General features: G+C 40.1%; 1 protein-coding gene across 1 annotated transcript in view; it reads left to right on the top strand.

Moving 5' to 3' along the window:
• The window catches only part of ctnna2 (catenin (cadherin-associated protein), alpha 2), a 335,649-nt gene that overhangs the window by 69,422 nt on the left and 239,331 nt on the right, over positions 1-26,896 (top strand). Inside the window, exon 7 of the mRNA XM_074686588.1 lies at positions 25,170-25,373. Coding sequence (XP_074542689.1) covers positions 25,170-25,373 — 204 coding nt within the window. The remainder of the gene's footprint in view (positions 1-25,169; positions 25,374-26,896) is intronic.

Genomic DNA, 26,896 nt, shown 5'->3' with positions numbered 1-26,896 from the left:
CGCTATGCAGGAAAAGCCCTGTCATGTGGGAGTGAAAGTCTTTATTTGACGATCTGAGCTCAGTGGGAGGACAGATGGAGTCAAGGCCCTTCGGGTATGTGGGTAAAGACTCTGTCACACACACACACACACACACACACACACACACACACACACACACACACACACACACACACACACACACACACACACACACACACTCGCAGAGATTTTTAGGTCACGGCAAGCTTACATAGCGTTGTGTGGCGTTTTTGCTTTATCAAAGGAACACAAAAATATGCTGGAGAGGAGGAGTTTTCGACACTGCAGCAAATATTAAGCATTATTTTTCAGCATGCTATCATCTCCAAGCCTTCCCAAAGCAGCCAAACGACCTGTTAATCAGATGACAGGGAGCATTTACATGCATGCAAACAGAGTACAACCCTCCCTCTCACCTTGCAGCTGCCTGGCATATTTTAATACTCAACTATGTCCCTGTGTACCTATCATTCTCCCACTCTGAGCCTCCTTATCTCTGTGCAGTCAAAAGCAGGAAGTACCTGATACAGCCTTTTAAAATGATGACCATATTGGTCCCTCCAACTCTCTCACTCTTTATTTGAAGTGTTGGACATAAAAGCATCAGTTTGTGAGACACGGCACAGTAAGTACTCCTCATACACTGTTTTTTTTATTGCAAAGGAATTCACAATACACCATGACTTGGGTATTGCGACAGTACTAGGAAGAACCCTGCTGAGCTACGTATGAGCCACAGAAGGTCTTCCTTTTCTTACCCTGCTGCTGCTGTCTTCGATCAGACGAGCTGAGAGAAGATGGGAACGGTGTCTCTTAACATAATTGTGATTGCATCAGAATGATTGCCTCACCCTCAGCACTCCTTCCTCTTTCAAGCAGCAAATTCAATTTGCCCCTTTCTGAGCAGGGATATACTATTGCAGTGTTTGAATGTGAGATTCTTTTCCTATTATTATCATGTCAAGTGTGGCCCAGTGCCGTCGTTCGTGTGTCACATCTGCTTTTGTTGGATCAATGCAAACAGGTGGGCAAAGGTGCAGCTGTTCAAATATATTAGCCTGAGACTCAAAGCAGACAAGATGTTTCTAATGTAACCAGCAGAGGGCAGTGTTTAATTACTTTCTCCACTTGCGTGCCTCTTTTTCTGTCAGTTTTTTCCACACCCTCTCTTCCTCTCCCTTGCTCTATCCTTCTTTTCCATTTTTATCCTTTTTTTCCTTCAAGTCCTTAGAAACAGAGATTTTCAGTCTGGCTCATTCTCCGCTCTGAGCAAGCGCCTGCATCACCTTGTATGGTTTTATAACAGTAATGAGAGGGAAGCTATCCTCTGACTCTGAGGTGTTTTGATGTACGAGGATCCTTGGATTGGGCTCTGTGAAAGAGAATACACTATATGAGTTCAGCACATTCAGCCTCACCAATTTGACCCCTCAGCCCACATTTGTTGGATCGCTCTGCTTCCCTCTCTCTGCCTCATGCCCAAAAAGGAGGGATGACACAGTTAGCAGAACTGTGCCATCCTCTCCCCTATCCTAGCTCTGTTAGTCATCACAACTCTTGTATACCTACAGCTATCTGACAAAAAAACACAGCGAAGGGTGCTCTGTTGATGTGTGTGCGTACTGTATTCATGCACACGCAAACACTGGCATGCACAACAACACATTTCATTCACACAGCACAGACATGCACACACAGGGAGAGCAGAGCTGTGAGCCTGCGGCAGAGATCCAAGTCGCACTGGATCATTTTACCACGGTTTTTATTTCCATCTGCTTGTCCTCTTCCTCTCTTTTCTTCTTTTTTTTTAGCGGGTTATTTAGACAACATCTCTCTTGATCCCCCTCCACTCTGTGTCTTTTTTCCTCCCTCTTTTTCGCTCCCTAGCTTTTCTCTTTTTTTCGTTCATATTATCTGATGTGTCCTGAGCTGATAGGAGGTGTTTGGGATGCTGCTGTGCTTACATGCATACTCTGATTTGGTAGCAGCATTGTACTTTCATGCAAAACTCCTATGTATAGCAGGGTATGTAGTCACGCTGCACAAGCATATGCCGGCCCTCACTCTGCATACATTACAGGCTAACCATAACCGGATTTACTTGCTAGCTCAGGGAAAGTGAGCATCACAGCCAGTCCTTTGAATCTCTCCAATTGTAAATCACTCTCTAAATGCTGCATGCATCCATCTGTGCACTGGCATACAATCATCCACGTTTATGTTTATTGTTGATGGATGGGAACACTCCTTGAATTACAAATATCGTAATTACAATGAGCATCCGTGGTGACAAACTAACAAGGAGAGGCTAATTTTTGTGAAATATCCCAGAATATGACGACTGAGTTCAGGTTGTCTTTTTGAGTTTGTTTTCATCCTGCCCCTGCCGATAAGATGGATTTCCTGCTCTGCTGAAATGAGCAACACGCACGATGGATGGGCTCTTCATTGCGAGTGTGTGCACACTGACTGCCCAGCGATGACCTTTCCTCGTGCTCCGTTTGCGTATGAGATACTGCTGAGCCAACCTCAGAGAAACAGTGGCTGGAGAGAAACCCGCCTCTAATGTATGTAGATGTATTCCTAACTGAGGGATAGCTTTCTTGGTAATTGCCATATCAATCTGTGCACGCCTATCCCTGCTGTCTCATTCCAATCTCCCTCCTTTTTCGCTCCTGCTTTTCCGCTTCTTCGCCTGCACACACACTGAGAGAACTACAACACACACATGCAGAGTCTGACGTTTCTTTCACCTCCGCATTGACTCTCCTTCCTGCATTTCTCACTCCCCTTGACTCAAATTGATTTGGTGCTTGAACATGTTGGTGTTCGACACATTCTTTAGTGTCCTATGAGGAAGTGGCAGACAGGAAAGAGATCATCCTCACATCCTCACAGTGGCTGTTACCTGCTGGGCAAGGTGACGCTCGAAGATGAGGGATGAAATGTTTACAGAGACCGAACATTAATAACAGCATTGAGCACAATGTCAGTCGGCAGTCCTATTGACCAGAATTTCGCCGTGTTCAATATAACTCCACTTTCACTGTCATTTTCACCACGTGTTTGCCCAGAGGGGCGCTGCTAAATTACGACATCCTCTGCCTGCCGATTTTAAACACCACCTCATTCTCCATGGGCAGATGCACCTGTCAAAAGAAATATGAATTGGCAAAGTAAGCTGAAGTAATGGTACATGACCAGGGAGATGGAGAAGTATTGGCTTGTTTGTTACTGTGCAGTAATTAGCCACCCCCTGTCTTGTCTTGTGGCAGTAGGGCATGAGCAAGTTACAGAGAAGGCAGAAGGAGAGTGGGAGGGGTCATCGGAAAGCAGGACACAGGAATCCATATTTTTCTGGCCCATGTAGCCTGAAGTCCATTGTGATCAGCCTCTGCACTTCCTTTTTCTGCACGGCTTAGTTTGCAGCGTTTGGGAGTTAGTCAGCTCTTCTTGTTTATCTCTTGTTGTAGATTAAGTCTTGTTAGATTAAAGCTGACTGATGCTCTGCCAACAAGCTCTAGCAGTTTGAAGTTGTATGTCTCAACAGTGCACACAACATAGATAAAATGCTTTAGGACATTTATCATAATACATATAATTGTTTATCTTAACAATGCATGGTAATACATTCACAGACTTGAGGTTGGCCCAAATTCATTTCTGCTGGTATTTCATGTTTGAAGCGATATTCGCTGTGTTTTTCTTAGCTCACATTCTCAGTAAGATGGGGAGAAATTAAAAGCAAAGATGTAGGAATAAATTCCAACCTCTCTTTCCATAAATGCACAACCAGAATGAATTAAAAAAACAGCAACAGCCACTGCAAAACACCCCACTGCATCTTCAGACCCATCTCTGCATGAAACTCATGGGAGACCCTTTCTGAGTGGATGCAGCAAATTACTTTTTTTTTTTTTGAGAAAGAGGTCTCTTGCCTTCTAGTCAAGGTCTTCTCGGAAGGAGCCCCACCTGCCAGCTTTGCCCACTCAACTCAGTTCAGTCTCATGGATGCGGGGGCACGCTATGCTGCCTCTCACACATACAGTGCATGCACTGTATGCAAACACACACACACACACACACACACACACACACACACACACACACACACACACACACACACACACACACACACACACACACACACACACACACACACACACACACAGGCACACAAATGCACACGCACAAGCAAAGAAGCTTGAATTTTCTAGTTTTGCCTACAGGAGCAAATTCTAAAGTTTAGAATGAAGTCTCCCCGTGGCCTTATTTGTTGAATATTATACAAGAAAATTTGCAAAAAGAGAAAGAAAAGCAAGGAGACTGTACTCTTTAAGACTCTTTAAGGCCAACCTCGCTGTCCTTGTCTGCCACACAAAGCAACAGCACTTTGCAAAGGGTCTCTTTTTTATGGCTTTCTAAAGGCACTGTTTCCTCCCACACAAGTTCAGAACAATATTATGCTCAAGCACATGCAAACACGCACAGTCTCTGAGTCTCGTTATGGAGGCTAGCTTCTCAGCAAAGGGGATATATCTGGCAGGGAACTCCTGGTGGATTTGAGACAAAACCTAACCAAAAGATTATAAATGAGCTGCTTGTCTGATTTTCGCTCTCCATGTTGCTAAGCTAAGCTTCCCCACCTCAAAGTGTGACTGTATAGAAATGCAAAGTAGTTTCTTTTCTCCAGACAGAATTCTACTGACTCTCTTTGGTGCTCACATTTTTAGAGGCTTAAAGTAGAATAAACATGCTACAAAAATCCTCCAGACACTTTTGCTGCATGTATGTATGTGACATACTTCTATGTTGACTGGTCCAACTTTGTTGCACACGTTCAGTTGTAGGTATCCAGCAAGCCTTAATTTACACAGGGCAGTGTTTTTTAATAGACTGATAAACCTGAGGCAGAGAGGGGCGTTAACCATCTCTCAGGGGAGGCATGAGTCCTCTGCAGCCTGGGAGAGATACGAAGGGGCATTGCCTTTGGGATTTACTAAACACACATTCATGAAATTAAATTCAAAAGAGTTTGAGGCAGCAGCTCTTCAATTGAGAGTTGGATCACTTAAAGTAACCTGCAGAAGTTCTGAAGATTAGTTATTAGGGCAAGCTCATTTTCTGCCAAAAGCCACAATGATGATTTGATGAGGAATGAGAGGAACAGGTAGCTGGATGGACATGTTTGAAGAGACTATGTTTTTGAAACCCTGCAAAAGAGCCCAACATGTTATTCTATCTAAAATGAAACTCCGCAATCACTGGTGTGCAATTCATTTGGAGCATGACTTTGTGCCTCTGAAGCTGTTGACTTGACTCGTTCTTTGCACTTAAACTTTAGGCAGCCCCAAATGACCAAAGTAGTGTAACTAGGAATTTAAAAGGCAAGAGAAAACGACCAATAGCTGGGCCCGGCTGTTTGAATTGTGTAGCACTCAGACTATCTCTGAGTTCCCCTGTGGGTTCCAAAAAGAGATGCTTTATATCCCTGATCTTCAACTGGAAGAAGCACTAATGCACCAGTTGAGTTGCTTCGATGAGCGTAGCTATGATGACAGGCCAATGAGCTGTCATTTTGAGATACTGGTGTTCTGTGGCAGTAAGTATGCCTGCATGCAGTGATGATCCAGAGCTCTGCTCTTGCAGATCCTTTAAACCACAATTTGGATTTGCCCTAACTTAAACAATGAGGACAATTTGTCCCTCTGAGGAAAACCCAACTTAAAACTATTGAATTCCCGAAGGACTCCAAGATATCGCTTTACTCAGATGTCAAGTTTAAGTTCCCAGTAGACTCTTATTTTGACTATCCAGACACATACAGTTCAGGCGATTTTTAACCTGCCAGTTGAAAATACAATACTCCCTGCATGATAAGTTGGCTCTGAGTTAGTTGACACCTCTTCTCTCATCAGCCTCTCTTTCATTGTCAAGACTCCTTTCACAGTGATGAAACTGACTGCTCTCTTTTATGCTCCTGATTTCCTTGGCATGTTGTGTTCATCTTTCATGTTACACGTCTCCTGCCTTTATTGTCTTCCACCACCAGTGTCTACATTTCCATTTAGCGCAGTTGTTCTCTCACAGCTTCAATGGCACTCAGTTGCGAATAAGTCTTGGCTGGAGGTTGTTAGCTTCTGTTGTGTCATGCAAAAGCTGCAGCAGTCAAATTAGAAACTTTTGAAAATGATCCTCCCTTCCTTCCTTGCCAAGACCACTGGCAGCCTGCTCACCATCCCCACTGCCTCTCCACACAGAGGTAAACCCCCAACTACATTCTCACCAATGGATGTTCTGCTGATACATCACTTCTCATTTAGCAAATCGTGTAAAACCCAAACAAACGGCTCAACATCAAATGACTGTGAGTCTTGGAGAACATCATGAAATCTGCGTGAAGACAACATGCAGTTTCGCTGATCTAAAGCTTTGCTTGCTTAGAGAATGCAAAAATGAGCAATGTTGAATATTGCAAAATCTCTTCTGGACAACTTATTTTTTTGCTGCTTTTGTGTCAGCCCTTAATTCTTAGAAATACAAGTTCAGTGGGAGGGTGATCTGAATCAGGCTGGTAGTATACATTTTATGCTGTGCTACTGTTTTACCGGCTGCTATTCTGACATTTTCTCCCCAGTTTGTATCATAGTTAATTTAACAATACAGAGCTGGGACCTTTTTTTAAATTAACAGCATACAATAGTTAATCTTTCATATGGTTTTAAGAAAGGTATTTGTAAATGGCCTTTTTTCATATGTTGTTACAGACTTGTCCCCCAGATTAACAAAAATGCATCTTCATGCAACCAAAATGGTGAAAGTCAAGGAAGCTGCATCATAGCAGCAGCAGCAGCAGTGGAGATGAAACATACTACAGGATGCCTTTAAAGCCCGCCTGAACTTCAATAGGATTATTAAATGGCCTTCGCCGTAAAAAAGCTGCATAATGCAATATCAGAATAGAAAAGCAACATATGCCCCACTTTGGACTTTACACCAACAGCAAGAGAAAATAATAAAAGAAGAGTATGGAATGCTGTCAGTCTGGTATAGATTAGATTCAGCACAAGTGAAAAGGAAATGCAGTTTAAAATGGGAGCTGAAGGATAAAACAATCATGCTCTTTTGATCTCTTGTTGCAGTCTGATCTGTCTCTAACAGCTCACAGGGTACTTTGAAAGAGCGTGTAAGTACTGTACTCTGTGATGTAAAGAAAGTGGGCTGAGTAAAGCACACTGTCTGTGGACAAATGGATGTTCTACTTCTATAATTTAGCTCATCGCACAACACAATATTGATGCAAAATGCACTTTACTTATCAAAGTTGACATTTATGTTCTGAAGTGTTAAGTACATTTTGTACATTAAGGTATGTTTTATCAGTATTGATCTCTGCAGTGGTCAATGCTACAATGGCTCAAAATTTTCAGATAAACCTTAGGAAAAACTTCAACCTTGGTCTAAATTTCAGACGAACAAAGCTAATACAGCATGTTGAAAACATGTTTAAACAAGATCTTGTCCAGTAACCCAACTGAGCCATGCCGAGTCCTACAGATCTAATGGTTTGAATTTTTTTGGATCAACAAAAATCTTACACAGGCTGTTAGTCACCTTCCACCCCAAACAAAGTCAGGCTTGACACTTGTGTAATTTTGTGGTGTAGCCCTGCAATGAAACGCTGTCCAGCACAAGACACTTATGATGGATTATTGGACCATGAAACTGAATGATTAGACATTTTTTCACTGTCTGAGTCTGAGACTTTTTTTGGTCTGATTTGACAATTCCATTAAGTTTCTATTTTTTACAGCAAATTAATTCTGACCTTTTTTCCATGGAGACAAGGATACGTTCATTTGTCCGCTGACCAATAGCAGTAGACCAAAACTATGACAATACATTTTAAAAACATTTGATCTTCTATTGGTTTTTTTAAAAGAGGCAACTAAAGCTTTCTTCTTAAACAGGCAATTTATTTTTAAGTCTCAGAAGCCATAGCTTGTAGCGCTGACTCTAAGGGCATCTGAATTTGACAAAGAGTGAAAGGGGTTGGGACACTGGGAGTGACAGAGGCAGTGTCTTGCAAAATGATTTCTATTGAAGAGGTAGCAGTGAGTGAGGTTTGAGGTTATCATTTTGCTAGACAGCATTTGAAAAAGGCAGAAAGTGAAATGAGAAGTGCATTCATATTCAAATGGAGACAAGTCCCCATGCGCCTGCATGGTTTTCAATTATGGCCGATATGTATATTTATGCCTGCTCCAAAGAAAAGTGGACGGGGCCTCCTGATACTTTTCTAAGGCTGAACGGCTAGTGTGTTATTCTCTTGCCAGTATGATGCCTGCTTTGCTTCTTGTCCGGCGGGCAGATAGATTTATTTCCACTAATAAATATGCACAGAGAAAAATGTGTCTTACAGTGGTGTGTGGTGAATCAGAAATACAGTCAGTCCAGGCAGGAATGGTTAAAAAGCTTTTTCATACAATAGAATGTCAGCTGATTAAGTGGCTTTTTGACCTGTACTGCTTTTCATTATAAACCTAAATGTTGAGATTAATAAATGGTTACTTCTAAAACCTGCCCCAACTAATGGAGCGAAGCAATGAAAATACCCCACTCGTCATAATCATCTTCCAATCACATCCTCTGCCTTTCAGTTTGGCGGTCTATTTAAACTGGGAATCTCCCATCTCTCCCTCAGCCTCTCGATGCCTCTGCCTTTCAGTGCTTCTGCTTCTCTGCAAGGAGTGATGAGGCCAGAACCTGGGTACCAAAAATATAAATGTATTTGCTGATAAATAATCAATTCAAACGTGAGCCGTCTGACTGAATTTATCTATAAAGCAAACCAACATAACTGCGGACTAATCACTTTCACATTATTTAATTTTGACTGTTAATTGCTGTTGCCATCTGCTTTGTTCCTATCCCCTCCTGATCTTGTAGTCTTGTCTATCTTAGTGTTAACAGCTTACTGAATATATGGATATTTTGACTTCCGCCAAGGAGACTATGTTTTGGGGAGAGTTTGTCTGTCTATGAACAACATAACTCAAAAAGTAACAAACAGATCTTGATAAAATTTTCAGGAAATGTTCAAAAAGGGATAAGGGAGAAGTAATTTAATTTTTGGAGGTGATCCAGATCACCATCTGGGACCTGGATTTTTTTTTAAGGATTCTTTATCATTGCGAGATTGGGACGTTTTCACCATATGTGTATTGAACTCCATGATGAATGGTTGGATTGCTTTGTAAAAGAGTACAAGATAAGGTCAGGATAATTTCTGACAGATGTAAAAGTACAATCCAGATCCTCGCAATATTCTGGATACTAAGATCAGGGATATGAAATATGTACTGGGTCATCATTATTTTTTCACACAGTCAGGTATCAAATTATCGTACGAACCTGCAACTAACACCAAATTGTAGCAGACAGTCTGCTGAAAGGGAGTATAACATTTAAGTAGGATTAAAATGTTGCGTGACAATCACAATATGCTTGGTGGAGGTCTGCGCTCTCTGAGTACTTTTCTAGTTTTCCATATGAGCTTCTCCACAACTGTCCTTTACCACTCAAAAACTGCCCAAGCACTTTTAGTTGGATATCACTGACACCGTATATTGAGGAAATTCCGTATCCAATTACTGTATTTACTTCACATCATAAGCAGAAAAGAAAAGTCAATGCTGCCCAAGCACACGTAGGAGAATGTGATGAAACGGGAATCACTGCCAGAGAGTGAGGAGCTCATTTAAAGTGATCGACACCTGTCTGATGAAGAGGCGAACTGCCAGCATTAACCCTGGATCTGTTCGCATTCGTGTTCTCTCTCACTGCCAGCCTAGAGGTGAGCAATCCAGGAAAAGTTCTAGTGCTCCAGATTGCCAGTCTGCCCTGGGGCTTGCTAGTAAAAACCTCTATCCTGCTTTCTCTGACATGACTGTGTCTAAGCTCTCACTCTCTCCCTCTCCATCTCTATCTCTGTCTCTCTCTGTTGCTTCTCCTCCCTGATTGTTTTTCTTTCTGAGCACTTAGTTTGCCTTAAATTTTGCAAAGAAAAAAAGAATAGAAAAAGATTAACTTGAACTGGTTTCTACTATGAGTAAGCTCTTCCAGGAATCATGGTTTTAGCTGTTTCAATGGCAAATAGTATTTTAAGCACAAATACAGGGGCATCTATTTGACAGCAATGTTTCATAGTTCTACACAGCTAAATGTACAGCTTAATTAAAATTTAGCATTTAAATATTCTACTGAATTGCTTTTATTTTCAGTCTTTGCTGGTCTTTAATTGGCTAGTTTTGTCTCTTGCTAAGAAGCTTCCCTGTGTTGAAAGAACTCATTTATAACCACTTTAAATGGTGGTCCATATGGAGTCACTGATGCATCGGTATCCACTTATTGAATATACATTACAACAAAGCAACGTTTGATTCAGGAGTAGCTGATATAATTGGCTCTTGGCTCAAAGAGATCTCTGACCAACAGCGGGGCATCACACAGATAGATCAATCTTTGATCCCTGAATGCATAACTGTCTATCAGTTGTTCAAACTGTTGTGCTCTAGCAGCTTTATTGACTGTAACGCATGTGTGATGGCACAACAGGAAATAAATGGTCCACTGAGTATATCTCCTGTGCAGTGAAATTTCTTCATGACACTTTCAAAGTTCAGACACCTTCCCGTCTTGTGATCGATCTTGGTAAAGACATAAGTTGTATTGCTTTTCACTCACTGATACAGCAAGTACATGAAGAAAGGCTCAAGCCTCTCATTTGATAACCAGTAACACTCTCTTTTTATGCTTCTACCCTTTCTTTTCAGCTGAGGAAACACTAAGGAACATAAACTTAAATATAAAATGCAAATTTATACAATTATCATTCTGTATTTTTTCATTAGAGTTCATAATGTACTAGGCTGGCATTTGCAGGTGTGCCTTGATGGTGAAACTATCCCTCTTGTGAACTTACATCTACCCTTCATAACCCATTTATTTCAATGTCCTGCAGTTTTCCAGCATGTTCCTATACCTATGAAATTGCCTTTTACACAGCCAAGACAGCTCCACAGGGTGTCAGGGCTTCCGCCAAGTATACTCCACCATACCATGCATTATCCCTGCACCTTATATGGACCCTTCTACAGCACAGAATCTCAGGCTTTAAACATCTGCCTGCATTTGTGTTCTACACTCAGCTGGCAGCTTCCTTTCCCATTCTCAGATCATGCAATCTCTTCTGATGTTCCCCTCATGATGGTGCAGACTCTTAAGGCCCCGAGCACGGAGATGCCCCCAGGCTGCAGGACGCAATGTCATGCAAGTCACCCGCTTACTGCATGTGAGTTCAACTGAGACATTAGTAAAGACGATTGCAGCTAGTTAAAAAGCCAACTTTACATTGGATTTCTGTTTTATATTGATTATACAGAGGCCCATATCATAATCCATAGGCATTTTTAATTTAAATCTTCAATCAGAAATTATTCATCAAGCCTCTTTATAGTTGAAATGGTGGCACAACAGATTTTTCAGCTTTTCAAAGCTACATTCCAGCCTCAAAGAAAAAGAAAAAAAGATATTTTACACTTTCAAACCAAACCTCATTGATAGACAGAGATAATGCTTTAGAATCTCCTTTGATGGCTGAAGTGTGAAGACCACCTAGGTGCTCCTCTGCAGGTGTGAAGAGAAAGGTCTGTCACACCATTAAATGAGATAATAGAAAATGCAATATTACATCTTCATCTTCTTCTTTCTTGCTCCTCACTCTGTGAAGGCAGTCCATGTCTGGCAGGTTTGCCCCTATCAGTGCTTTCACTTACTGACATCTTGGCCCCGGATTTACTGTGAAGGCCATTGTCACAGGAATTTTCGAGTGGGGCTCTGAGTGCAGTGGGAGGGGATTTCTCTCTGTAACAAGATGTTATGGGTAACAGACTCGCTAAACCTGAGCTAAAGGTCAGTTAAGCGTCTCTTCTCCTCAAGCCCTGTTGCAGAATCTTACCAAACTGATTGATTTGTTGTCCTTGCGCTCAGTTGCTTTGTGTTTTGTTAGATGTTGTTAGAAGGCAAACATAATCAGCAACAGTTCTACAATGAGTCTCATTGGGACACAGAACTCTCAGCTTGGTATCAGTATTGTTGGAAATAGCTTTTACACATTTCTCTCCAAAAGAGCTCTGCAAAAGACCTGTTCTGGTAAATCTTACTCCTTTTTTTGAAGATAACAACTTCATTTTTTTATTGAACAAAAAGAAACGAGTAAGTAGTTATTACTCCTGCATTTGAATGTAATCAGCTACACACTATGAAAATACCTGTGAGTGCAGACAAATTCTACTGAATGCCTGTCAGAGATTAAAAGCTCTGTGTGATAATTATCTCTTAATTTTGCTCTTTTACAGTGTTATGTAATATTTTAAAAACTAACAAACTTTAGTTCTACAACTGCTCCTCTCATTGCTTAATCAAGGTGTGATTTATGTGAAACTTACTGGTTCCCTGAGCAAAGCAGAACAACCTGACTTCCAGAAGCATTGATTCTGCTTATCTCCCTAAAACATAAAATGAGATAAGAGTGTAAGATGACAGGTGTCTCTTTGCTGTTGACCCTTATATTGTGTCATTTTTTAACATCCACCACCCAAAGTTAAATTAAAAAATAAGTAAATAAATAAATAAAATAAATTGGGTGCTTCTGTCAAATAACTGTCTGTTTGGCTTGTTTGGTAGCTTCCACAGAACAAATGATATGGTAGGGTCAAGTATGATAGTTTTATTTTAGTAGTAACTTAAAGGTAGAGTTCGCAAGATTTTCCTAAAAATTAAAATGTCAACTTTCACCAGAATTATCCTGCCCAATCGTCAGTTCTGAGCCTCTATACGCATGTGTCACTGTGTACGTCTTCCTCAAAGTTCCTCCTCAGCCTCTGTGTTGATGTTTTGCTTGTATCAGGACGAACCTCAGCCAATCACAGCATGCTCGGTGTTGTTTAGTGGGTGGAAGAAGCTACCCTGAGTGGCTGCGATAGTGGATGTTGCATGGAGCAAGACAAACACAACCAAAGTGAAATGAAACGCCAAATTGAAAATGGTTTTTACTTAATGAGGTTGAAGCTTGGCTCAACTTTGGGCACTTGGAGAGCAGCTTGGCCGAAAAGTGACGCGAGTTAGCTTTCTGCTGAGCAGGTACGTATAAAGTACTGGTGATTAGCTTGTGCTAACATGCCGAGCCAGGTGCACGGCTCTCAAGTCTCTCCCACGAAGAGGGATGCGATGCAGCAGGTGTTCAGGCTAGTGAATATGTTCACCTAGTCTGAGGCTGTGGGTGTGTGCTACTGCTGGCACTGACCCAAAGGGGAGGAGCCCAGTTTGAATTCACGTTTACTAACCGGTAACGAAAATTCCTACAGACCCTACCTTTGAGATACAAGCAGATAAAAAATATTATTTAGTATTGTTTTAATTAATTAAAACAATAGCTAAATTATTTGTGAGAACAGTTTTTCAAAATAGTCTCAGTGCTTTGGCGTAAGTTGGTCTGTAAATTTTCTTTGAAATCATCATTTCGCCTATCAGACCTTTTTTTTTATCTTTAATCCCAAAGTTTATCATTCATTCTAGTACCACAGCATGTTAACAAGCTAGTGGTAGAATTTTTAACACTTATACTTGGATTAGGAACAACAGAAAAAGGTACGAGTTACAGCCTTCAAACTGCATTTATCGCAGAGAGCCCCTCAGGAATCAAAGACAAGTTCTTGACACCATTGTTGGAGAGGTTGATGGGGAAGTGACACCCGTTCAAATGACTGCAAAGAGCTGCTACAAGTCATCCAATTAAATTCCCATGTGCCAAGATGATCACAGGTTGATAGACAGCCTCATAAACATAAACCAGGAAGTTTATTGGGTTGTAACTTTGAGACAGGGACTCAGGGTGATGATGTGATGGATTTCACTCTGGCTAAACAGCACATTATAACGGCAGTTTGGCGTTTTGTACTATGCAGGGTGTGTTGCTTAAAAAATAAGACAGTGTCACAAGAACTTGTATATTTAATTTAATGAAAGAAAAACATCGTTTTTTGGGTAAACACAACGGACAAACTAGGCACATTCTCATAAATATATTCAGTACATCACAGGTGACATTTCAAACTAAACACTTATTTCGCATTTACTGTTCTTGTGATCAAAGGGTGAGATGAAAAGTTCCATCGACTGATTCTCCCCCCACCAAACCCCCTCCCGTTCACTCCCCCCTCTGCTGCTTACTGTGAGTCTACAATCACCATCTACTGGCAGAGACACCACTCGGGCACTGCTCCAGCTACCATTACCTGGGCAGGAGAGGAGCCTTTTCGGCCTTATTATGCTACAGTACGGTTTGATTTATGGATCTGTCTGTGTGCATCTGCTGCATTAATAAACATTCAGGCGCACACTCGTAATTTAACCTACACAGTTTTCAACACAAGCTATATCTTACCTCCGGTTTCATGAGCATCACTGCTCAGTATCATATTAGTTTAGAGTACATAGTTTTGGCGATTGCCTTCTCATCGTATCGCAAATGCATACATTTGTTTCAAGCCAAGTGACCTTGGCTTCAAAAAGGAGGTGCAAGAGTGAACAACAACTGAACTATAGGCTTTTATCTTCCTTTATTCTCAGAAGTTGTCTTGATAACAGAACCGTATTGCACATAAGTGGATGGACTCAATGCCCTTTTTTCAGACCTGCTAAGGCTGATACATTTGTGTTAGGAAAGAAAGAGGAAACAGACAGACATTGGAACAGCACTGAATTGTAGCACCATTTTTCTGCCATTGCTGCTTTACTTTTGAGCAAACATACAAAGACAAAAAAAAAAAAAAAAAAAACAGAATGAGGGGAGAAGCGATGAGATGTCAAGTGGTGCAAACCCAGGGGAATGAGTTTTACTTGCAATGAGACAGGCACAAAGTTACTGAAAATAAAATGTTGACAACTCTGAAGATACATGCAGACAACGTGCATTTGACTATTACTTTCGGGCACATTTTTAAGAAAACTTTGCCCACAGAGAACAGTACTTTATTTTGAGAAAAATGTTGATTAAACTAAACTGTGTTGTTTATTTTCCCCCATCATGTTGATTATGTACAGAATCATGATACCTCCCTTAAGACATAGACTACATACAACAGGTCACATTCAAACTCGCCATAACTACACAAGCATCATTTAAGCTAAATCATTAATCTGAGTTTCCTGACCACTGGGAAATGTTTCTTCCAAATAATGTGTGTCTTAGGAATATTTCTATGTGGGCGTTTTTTTTTTTTTTTGCATCCTTGGTTCTGTCTTGCTTTCTCTATTTTTACCCTCTCTTTCACCTCATTTCCAAGTAAACAACTCGGCTCAAAATATGCACATCCAGTAATTCCTCAAACACACTGACGACATCTGGAGACTAGAGTCAGATTGTTGACTGAATTTGTCCCTGTTGGCTGTCGGGACGGCTTTTTGTCTTTCAAGTGTACATCTGATTAACATGTTTTTGAGTAATTCCAGCCTTGTTTTTGTTCTACATTAGCTTCAAAAAGTCTATTTGGGCACGTGTGGTAGTTGTTGGCATAAACTGGACATGGTGAGCTTAATGGGGCATGCACTCACTATTTTAGGACTGCTGCACTTTTAGCTTGATTTCCTGCTGGTTACACTATTTTATTTATTCATGTGGCTTTTCTCGTTTTTTTTTTCCTGCTCCAATTTTCCCTTCTTTTCCCTGAATTCATAAAATATTAAAGACGGCTTTATTTTTTGATATTTAATGTGATATTTGTGAGGTGTATTTACCATTCAGAGTATATTTCAGTATATTTCATGGCAGTGCATGTTTACAACACAACATGAAGCTGCAACAAAAACGACAACGCCACTTATCTTAATAATTCATACAGTCCCCCAAGGGCCAATGCAAGACAAATACTGGCATGAACATCCCTCCCTGAAGTTAGGATACATATTTCCTTTATAGTAAATCCGCTGCACAGTGGAAGAGAGTAGGAAACTAATTTTATTTTGACCGGGCTTTTTTTTTTTTTCTTTACTTCTGTTCTTTAGAGAATGAAATAAAATAAAATAAAAAACTGATAAATACAAGAAAAAAAAACCTTTGCAAACTGATATTTGGAAAATATGTTTCTACCAACCACCAATTTGACAATTCTTATTATGCATGTTCTACTTTTACACACTGTACACAAAATGTAATGATTGTGTTCTATATGTGCCAAAGCTTTTAGGCATGTTTTAAATTTTATTTGTGCATTACAATACCTATATACAAGATTCAATTTTAAGTATGTTCTGAGTTGAATGATTGTAAGAGCTAATGCATCTCATAGTTTTCCATCTTTTTAGTTTGCGTATCAGGTTTATACCTGTTTTTTTTTTCATTCTCATGAAATTTTAGAACAAAGGAAAAGGCCAACTTATCAGAAAATAATCTGAACTTTCAACAAGGAGTTAAAAGCATGCTGTGATTCTTAACAACTCATGGACTCCAGTTAAAGGCACTGTTTATCGTTAATTGAGGCTCCAGTGGGATCCCGTTTTTTGCACCACGATAGTTTAGTTTTTGACTTTTTTCGTGGTTGAATAATTGTTATAATTGAACAATTACATAGCTGGATTGTCAAATAATTAAACTAGCTTTGATTAGATTCCTCATTAAGGATGTGATCACACTTTTTTTTCCTGCCAAATGTTCTGTTTAAAAAACAAGTTAACATTTATTTGAGGATGAATCAGGTAATTAAAGCCATTCCTGTGTCTTATGAGATTTTGTGGTTCTACTTCATCAAGTTATTCAGTGAATAAGCACGCCCAAGAAACACTCCCTCTGTGCTTATTAAAGCATTAGCATTGAAACACATTTATCCGAAATTTCTCTATCAATTCCTCTGGCTTATGTGAAAGATGCTTCACCACAATATGCCATGCGGTTTATCTTAAACTTTCTCTCAGTGCTTAACTTAGCCCTACACCAAACTATGAGAATATAACACATGAAATTCTTTCTACTTCAATGCCCCATTGTTTTTATACAAAAAAAAAAAAAAAAAATCAGCTGTGACTAGTTTAGCTTAGTTTATGACCCGAAGACATGAAGACCCAGTGCTCTAATTTCGTAGACCAGGTGCAAGCGCAGGCGCACCTGCCCTTAACCGGCCTTCGCCGTGTGGACAGGGTGTGACCGACGCACTTTGCAAGTTTCCTGCATTGCCAAGAGAGGCGCAGTCAAGGCGCACAGATGCGTAGTGGAGCGTAGAGGAGCACGTCCACGCCTCCCTCCGCGCAAATGGCAGAGAGGGAGGAGAAAAACCTTGAGTAGGTTTAACACAGCCGAGCGCTGTTTTCACCAATCAAATGAGCGCCTCTCCTCGCCTTTAAATGCCCTGCAGCCGAGGCGCAGCGTCTGATTGGTCTGAGTTATCCTCAGCACCGTGGAAACAGTGTGCTGGAAAGACCCGGTAGCGGAGATGGTCAGAGCCGCTGTCCCTGCAGCAGGAGAATGGACAGGGAGGTGCATCGGAGGACACAAAGCGCGTCACCGTGTGGGCCAGCTCCCAGGACAGATGTAATCTGTTCCTTTGTCATTGATAGGAGTACAAAATGAAGAGACAGTTACACAGCTGGCTTATTCATTCAGAATACTTTTGATCCACCTGCACTCCTGGTTTGCCATCGCCAAATAGCAGAACCTTTGGTGATATACTGTGTACTCTCCCGGTGTCTCCGCCTCATCCTCCTTACAATAATGTACTCCATCTTTTTAGATCACATTAAAAATGAAGACTAAAACAGAGAAATATGGGAAATCACGGGTAAATCCTGGGTGACACACATTTATTTTGTCTCTTTTTTCTTCGTCTTTTCTCTCCCTCTTTTCTTTGAATTAAATGAAATGAGAGAAGCCAGATATTTACTCAGTATCAGATGTTAAGGCTGTTTATTGTTTAATTGTAAGATGTGCATCAAACTTCCAGCTGCCGTCAGGTTAACTTTCCATTATGACAAACGGCTTTATTCTGACATCAGATCTGACAGGACAGTTAATATAGATACAAATGTATATGCTGGTTCAGACGGCTACATTAAATATTGATTGTGATTGTTTATTGCATTAAAATGTGCCTGACACTCTGGAAACCTGCCTCTGAGGCGTTGTTGACGTGAGCGCACATGTACGCCTGTCACCAAATTACAGCTGCGTAGGGTGCGCTCCACTTTGCGCCGAGAATAGACCAGGTTGGAGCTGGCGAGCTTTCAGCGCACTTTCAGCACTGTTTTTGGCATGAAGTTGTCACTGCGCCAACATGAATATGCCGACACCTCCCCTTGGTGCGCCGTCATCTCCCCCTGGTGCGTCGCCACACCCATCTCTGCGCAGACGGTCTACCAAATTGTCAAATTGGCAGTGCATGGCAGTGCGCTGCACGAAATTAACACTGCGCAGGGTGCGCCAGGCTTGTGCCCCCTGGGCTGCGCCACAAAATTAGAGCCCTCAGTCTTAAAATATTTAGTGTACTCCAGGAAGTCTATCCTAAAGAATGTTAGACAGCTGGAAAGTACACTGTATACACCAGGATACACATGCATTTATGCCTATTTCTCATCTACGTGGTGCAGCAGTGGGTCAAGATGACAAAAACACAAGTACATTGACTGAATTACCAAATTTATTACTGTTCTAAAGCAAATGTGGGCAAACATAGAACAGGTCAGTTTGAAGCATATGGATATCTGGTCTGATCACACCATAGTGATGGCTTATATTACAACAGGAGTATCTCTTAGTTTAACACATGAAAAGTTAGCTATAATGTATTATGCAGTACAATATGCTAAGAAGTTTCCTCTTGCTTTGATATCTGATGGTTTTTAGATCTTGGCTTAAAATGGTTGGCCACCCGGTGAACTGTAAAAAAGCTCCGCTGAGCAGAAACACACTTTTCTACACTGATTTTATTTTCCAAAATTAACTGTTGCCAATCCCATGATGAAAGGTGAAAATGCACTTACAGGCCCACTTGTTAAAAGAGTTATTGAGTATCTGTGTTCAAGTAACTGAATTGATACACTTTATTTAGCACACCCACACAAATTGGCCTTGTTAGAGTTTTATCAAGTTGCCTCTCAATGTGTGACAATAGAAGACCAAACTCTTAACACACAGAGTCAGGCGCTCTTCATTACGTTAATCAATCAGAGAGTGGGTTATGACTGATGCCCCTCCTGGGCTAATGTGGGCAGAGATTTGTCAAACAGCATAAAAGTCACAGCCAAACAGCCCTTGAGTTGTAGGGTAGGGCCACCAGAGGCCATCCAGCACTTTGCTCAAGACTTTGTTGAACTTCCCTCTGAGACCAAACAGTTGTCATCAAATATTGGAGAGTCCTGGAAGGCACTTTTGAGATGGACTGATGTGACATGTGCTCCATCTCAATGGTTAATGCCCTGAAGTGGGGCTAAACCACTGACCTCACCCTTTGTGGGGAACACATAAGATCGCCTGTGGGCCTGATACACTGTCAAAATTAGCGTTCATGTTGAAGTTTAAAGCCTGGCCTTGAATTCAGCAAATAAACATAACTCATTTATTAGCCTGTAGGTCAGATCTATTCAACTGCTTAGAAAGGTAATATATCAAATAGATACAATACATCATCTCTCAAACATTTTGACCTGGCTGCTCTTTTGAATCATTATCATCTGGTGAAGTACATTTCTACGGAGACCCTTAAGGGACATAAGCAGAAAAAATAAAATGTTTCCCATGCATACCAGAAGCTAACTTTTGCTCACAAGAAACTTTCTGGAGCGTACAAGAAACTCTCACATGCTTATGTCATGGGGAAGTTTCTTGTGAGCACAGGTTAGTTTCTTGTGTGAATGAAATATTAGGTGCACAACAGAAACTAGTCTGAATTAGCCTTCTTTATTCTTGTGATAGACATTACTGGACTTAATTAAGCTATACTTCAACCTTTTTTTAAGTCTTGTTTCAGCCCAAGGCATACACCTATATTCATTGGGTAATAGCTTTCTTTTATGAACTAAACATCAGGCCAACCCCATGAATACAGGCAGATGTACACAAAATGCAAGGAATATGGATAACATGTCAGGAAAGAAGACGTTGGTTTTAGTCCTGTAAGAAGAGGTGTTGAACTTAGCTGCACGCGCATATGTTTCTTATGCCCACACAAAACTTTCTTGTGAGCACAAGTTAGTTTCTCACGCACACAAGAAGCTTTCTTTTCTGTCTCTGCCCATGTCCCTTTAGGGGCACCATACATTTCACTGAGCCTGCATAGTACACTACAAAAAAGTAGCGTACCTTTGACCCGGCCTATCTGCTAAGATAAATTTACTCTTTTCTTTAAGGGGGTTTGAAATGTTACTGGTTTGATTTGCTGCTTTGAAAGATTTCAAAAGTCAGTGTCAGCAAATATGCTCAGCTGAATTATCCTCCAACAATACACCGAATCCCCATTTGTCACTCAAACTGCTCAGAAGCTGACTCGGCTGTGTGAACTGCTAGAAAAGAGGGAAGAACCCGAAAATGAAAATTCCTAATGAAAAAATTGAAACTGATAATTTGTTCCTTGTATAATGTAGAGAAAATTGAATGAATGTGTAATCTGCAAAGGGAAAGGAAAAAGTCATGGTGCCTACATTATTGTATGGAGGCTGCAATCCGTTGTTTTCAGCTTAAAACAAGGCTTCGGACTTCAAATGTGTCCCCTTCATTTGTATTTTACCACCTTTTAAAACAATGACATTATTTCCTCTGTGTGAATTTCAGAGGAACTTCACAAATACTGGCTGCAGTGGGCCTTCAAAGTAAACAACAAAGCCATTGATTATGAGTTCAAAGACGGCAAAAAAGCCACAGAAAAAAATGAGCCTCACACCATGAAACTCCTTGAGGGAGCTGACACTATCAGTCACGTTTTTAAGCCTCTTGGAGGATGTCTTCAGCCAGTGCCAATTACCTTGAAAACCTCTCAGCCTTTGTCAACTGAGCATTTGCTTCTCTTTCTACTCTACCTATTCCCAACTCCCAGTGATAATTGCAAACTTGACATCCTGTGTGGAATAACAAGCGAGTACAGCAAGGGATGTTCTCAGTTTCCCTTGATGTTCCTTTCTTCCTTGCATCTTTCTCTGTTGAGGTCCACTGTGTATTGAGCTCCATTGTTTTCCTTTGCCGACATAAAGACTGATTTCTGATGAAGACTTCAACATAAATATTGCAATTTCATAAGAAAGGACATGAACAATGAACCAAGGATGTTTTTTACTCTCTTAAAAGGAAGAAAAAAAAAATCTTATTGGTAGATTTATACTGAAGCCTTACTATACATTTTCATTAAACTGAAGGTTTATAGTGTTATTTTGAAATATACTTCAATTCCCCAATAGGTTCTGGGGTTTATTGCATGCATATATTTCTTAACTTATGCTGCCAAAAATGACAGATTCATTGCAGTTGTGACGAAACTATCAAATAAAGTTAAGAGATGTGATGTTGCACTACCATGATGTCAGTGCAGACGTTTGTGTTGTTTTTTCCTGTTTTCTTGAATAATTGCAAATATAATATATCATGAGTGTAGGCTGCACTTTGTGCACCTTATAGACATTCCTGATCATGAATAACACTACATTTTGAAAGTTTGAAGATAAGACAATAGCAGTCTGTTAAACAATGTGACAGGAGAGAATAACACTTAACTTTAAACATCAGCTCTTTGCCAAATGTGCACAAATAATATATGTACCAGTGGCCCATTTCATGGTATCAAAACGATCACGAAATACCATATAATCCATGTACAAAGACATTTATTATTTAAATTATCTACAGTACTATATTTTATGCACAGGTAGACAAGAAGAATCCAGGAAACCAAATGAGGATCCATCTTTAACCTAAATAAATCTACTGCTCTCTGATGTATTGATTGAGGCCTCTCATACTTCTGCTTTTCTTTTCTGGTGTTGGCATTCAGAACTTTCAGACAGCAAGTTAATCAAAATCTGCTTTTACCCATAGATCCCAATCAGCTGTTTCATTGTTAAAGAGAAGCCAGAGGAAATGAACAATGCTAAATGTCAGTGAAGACTTCAAAAATTTAATTTTGAGCTGCTCCAAGATCAGTAGTATGACATGACCTGTGGACTGGTTTATGGATAACATCATTCAAAAATATTTTCTCACGTTTTTGGCAACATTTTTGGTGAAAACCTTTATCAATGTCCAAATGTCTGTTGCATGGTCAATCATCCAAATCTACTCTGTGAATTAAACAGTTACAGTAGGACCGTGGCATTTTAGTAATACTCAGAAATGTTTTCAGACAAATGTTCTAGTAGTCAATGCGCTCACAGCCGCAGATGAAAACTGAAAAAGACCTCTGGAGTGGGTGGCTCTATGGTAGCCTGTCAAATGGGAGAGTGAGATTTGATCCTAGATCCAACCAAAGTATCCTTGGACTAACAACTCTAAAACTGCCCCTGATGTGCTATTGCTGTGAAAGCTGATGGTATCTACATATCAGTCTCTGACAAAAGTTTGTGATTGGGTTGGTGTGACTTGCAATGTAGGAGCACTTTAAGTGGTCAGAAGACCAAAAAAAAAAAGCACCATATAAACCATTTGTTTACGATCTGTAAGACATTCTAGTTACATTTCTTATTACAATGTCAGCATATGCTCACGTATATATTTCAAATGAAAGACTGAAAGCAGAAACTCATTTGCCATATGAATGCATTTGAATGTCACCAGTTAACACAATCCAGATCTTTGGAGCAGAAGTCTAGGGTATGCATCCAGACAATAAGGACCAAATGCAGAAAAGTAATAAGTTATGTTGGGAATTGCAGTGAAAAAAGCCAATCTTCTGTTCACATTAAAACTGTATAATCAAAAAAATCACAAACTACGCCGGCTTGCAAGCCACAAATATAAAGTCTAACTAACCTGCAAGCACAGTGGGCATATGGAACTTAATTTTCTTGCTGTCACTAAGATCACATACATGCTGGTCTTATGTGCTTGTCTTTGGCTTGGTATTATTTTTGTTTCAAGACACTATTGCTGTGTCTCAAATCTTATACTTCCTTTGGTACACTTGTATGATATACACTGTGTACACTGTGTACTTGGCACAGTGCATACATTTTTACAGGGTGGTGTTGTCCTAAATCAAACACTGCACAGTCAAGATGGCGACTGCACTGAACTTTTCCATCGTTTTTAGTGCGCCAGCTGAGTAATCACAGTGCACTGTGTTTTTCCATACTGTCACTGTAAACCCACTTATGCACTCAAAGTAATTTGGGTAAGTTCATGATTTGAGACACAGCATCTATCTTGATGTTTGACAGGCGGAACATGGCCACACATACAGACATTAGCAAAGAGGAAATTGTGTGCTCAAATTCTCTTTGATGTACATGCTGAGTTTCTTCACACATTTCCCCCTGAATGTGTCCACTCATTAGTATGGCACTATTTTGAAAGTTGGTTACCATTTGCCAAAGTCAGTTTGTTAAAAGAAATCACAATAGTCAGCGGTGGCATGACTTGAGTAAACACTGTAGCATATCTTACATCCATTGGTTTGAACAGTACAAACCTGCTTGCAATTAAATCATTAGTCAAAATCTATAAATAGGTCTAAAGATTCATTAAAAGTCTCTTGTGTTTCAAACAGAACTTGACTGTCTTCCTCCTACACTTTTCCCTGTTCAAAATCTTTCCAGTCTGATTTGTGTCTTCCACCTGACTTGCTTTTGTTATTTATTTTCTGTAGCCCCAAACTCCCTCACCCTCCTCTGTCTTTTTTTTTTCATTGCACAACCTTGTATTTATTGCACTTTTCCTGCCAGCTGTGGATGAAAAGTATGTTAGGCTGGCACTCTCTCACCTTGCATGTTAATACGCATCATTTGACAGCCTGCCACCCTGCCCCGGGATTTCACCGGCTAAAGAGAGACCAAAACACTATACCTTTGCACCATATTATTTCCCCAACACTTGTACAGCTCCTCATGTATTCCACAGGGCTACAGCTCATGGCTTTTCCCCCTTAGAGTAATTGATGAACGTTTTGTTTATTTACAGCTTAGTTGACACTGAAACACAACTTTGGTTGGGGTGGGCGCTGAAGCATTAAAAGCACTTATTTAATTGGTTTTCTTGAACCTTAGGATGGAAAGACTGAACTAAAAGCGCTGTTAAATAAATGTCCCCCTGTGAATAGATGTAAGGGATATGATTAAACACTGAAGGAAATTGGGAGGCACATGTTTTTGTTCTGCTTCAAAGATTGGTGCCTCTATTCACTGATCCATTTGTATTTCTGGCTCTTAAAATTGAACCAATCAAGATAATGTAACATTATAAAAATGGATTTAAAGCAACAGTATTCTCTTTACAACTGCAAAAGACAGGGAAAAGTGCTTAAATCTGGAACCTGGTGTGCTTTATTGGACATTTAATGCAAAGCAAAAAAAAAATCTTGGGTAATATTTACAGATGTTATCAGAGTGATGTTAAACAGAAAGTCACATGAATGTTGACTGTCTTAAGTCTCCTGGTTGTCACCTCACACAGCCCAGAACCTTCCATGTACACAAAGAGTGTGCTTTAAGTGATCTTGGGTTGAGTATCACTTTGACCTTAAAGTGCAGCTTTTCCTTGGTTTTAACTTTCTTTTAGGTAGCTGTTCCTTGTACATCTTACGACACCTTGAACTAACTCTGATTATGAAAGATACTTTCTAGTTGGATGGTATTACATGTAAGACATTACTTTATTTGACTTCTACCACAGCCAAAGGAGTATCACTTGCATGAAAGCAATGATGTAAGCCTGTGCCCCTGAATTTTTTTTTCCCTCTCTGGGTAACCAACCACTAAAATCTTCCCTTTGACTAACCACTTCTGACAATTTGTGTTGCAGTTCATCTCACAGATCCTCTGTTTTGAACTCCTTAGGTCATGCTTCAGCCCAGATGCTTTTGTAATTCTGTCCTGACCTCCTTTATTGTCTTTTTGCCCTCCAGAACAAGATCATCCTGGACCCTCTGACATTCAGTGAGGCTCGTTTCCGGCCCTCTCTGGAGGAACGCTTGGAAAGCATCATCAGTGGAGCTGCACTAATGGCCGACTCTTCATGCACACGTGACGACCGTCGTGAACGCATCGTAGCTGAATGCAATGCTGTTCGACAGGCCCTTCAAGACTTGTTGAGCGAGTACATGAACAATGTAAGTCAGCACTTATCATTTAACACTTATTACTTAGCAGAGGCATGTGTGTTTTTTTGCACCAATTTGAGAAATTACAACATGAACGCAAACACATTTGTTGAGCCCTTTTTTTCTCTAGATCTTGACTGATCTTGTTCCTTTTTCTCTACACTTTTCCTCAAGGGATATATTCCCTTTCAGGGTACTTGCAGGACAATCTCAGCATTACTCAGCCAATATTATGTCTTGGGTAAATAAAATAGTTGTGCAAACAGTGAATGAAAATCAGGCCTTGGACATGCAGAGTGTACCCTGGTTTATTTTCATAAATTTACAAGCATATAATGCACCCATAATCTTACCAGAACCTGTGATCACTTCTGAAATGAAACAAACACTTAATATTTTTAAAACTAATACATTCAACAAAATTATTACCTACAAAATATTTTTATTTGATGCTCCAAAAGAAAAAAAAACAGCAATAAAAACAACAATAACAAAAAAACTCCCACTTAAATCACAATTTTGAAACCTACATTTTTGCATTTTGCTCATGCTCATCTTGTGCTGTGATTGGCACAGCTGTTTAAAGGTTATGAGACTGGCTGAGACAGTGATTAATCATCACACACACCCAATTTATATTCTGCTGCAACAGACCCTTTTGTGCATAGAGGGCTGCGAGGTGTGTGAGCCGTGTCGGCATAAGCGAAAGAGTTGATGCTCTTAGATATGCTGTCATTGGATTTGCAAACAGGACTTGTTTCTTTGTGCTTGACTTTAAGATTGAGACATTTAAGATTCCTGAACCTTGAGTGTCAACTCTTAAAGTGTCTGATCTCCTTTTTATCATCTTAAAACTGTGTTTTAAGTGCCCTTGCATTACTCTGGAAAGATATGTGTAGGCATTCTGATGTGCAGTGGTTTTACTACAGAAAAAAGAAAAAAACAAAAACCGAATGCCCTTTGCTTGATCAGAATTTGAATTAACGCATCAGACTTCAACAGAACACTCAAATCAAAGATGCATTACTGCCAAAACTAAGGTTGATACAGATAGAATTTTTGAAGTAGGAGTTTAGCCAATTTCCAATACTCATACTGGTATTTTCATGACTTTTTTTGTAACTCTTGGTCTTTTTAAAACAACCTATGAAATTTGATGGAATATTGGCTTCTCAAGCCTCTCTCAAAACTTCCTGTAATGTTGTATCTGATCGCTCTCAGTGGAGATGACACACTGTCATACTTTTCATACTTCTGTTGTTTTTACCACCCTTTCTCACCTCTTACCATGAAAAAAAATCAATGTGTGTTCAACAGGTGAATTCTCTGAAAATCTGTTAAAGTATTCTAGCTTGCCAACATCAGGGAAGTGATATAACGAGAAATTTAGATGTGATAAGATACACATGAAAATTAGCTGCAAATACTGGTGAATTGCACGTCATTTGCTTTCATATGGGTAAATACCGTCTGATCCCCATTGTGCATTCATAACTCCAATAATGATATCAGTGAACACACATTAATACTCA

This window comes from Halichoeres trimaculatus, unplaced genomic scaffold (genome assembly GCF_033239565.1).
Source record: "Halichoeres trimaculatus isolate MK-OKI-2021-1 unplaced genomic scaffold, fHalTri1.1 fHalTri1_scaffold_2, whole genome shotgun sequence".
NCBI classification, from domain to species: domain Eukaryota; kingdom Metazoa; phylum Chordata; class Actinopteri; order Labriformes; family Labridae; genus Halichoeres; species Halichoeres trimaculatus.
Note: the sequence above shows the minus strand (reverse complement) of the source record. Positions and strands in the feature narration are given on the sequence as shown.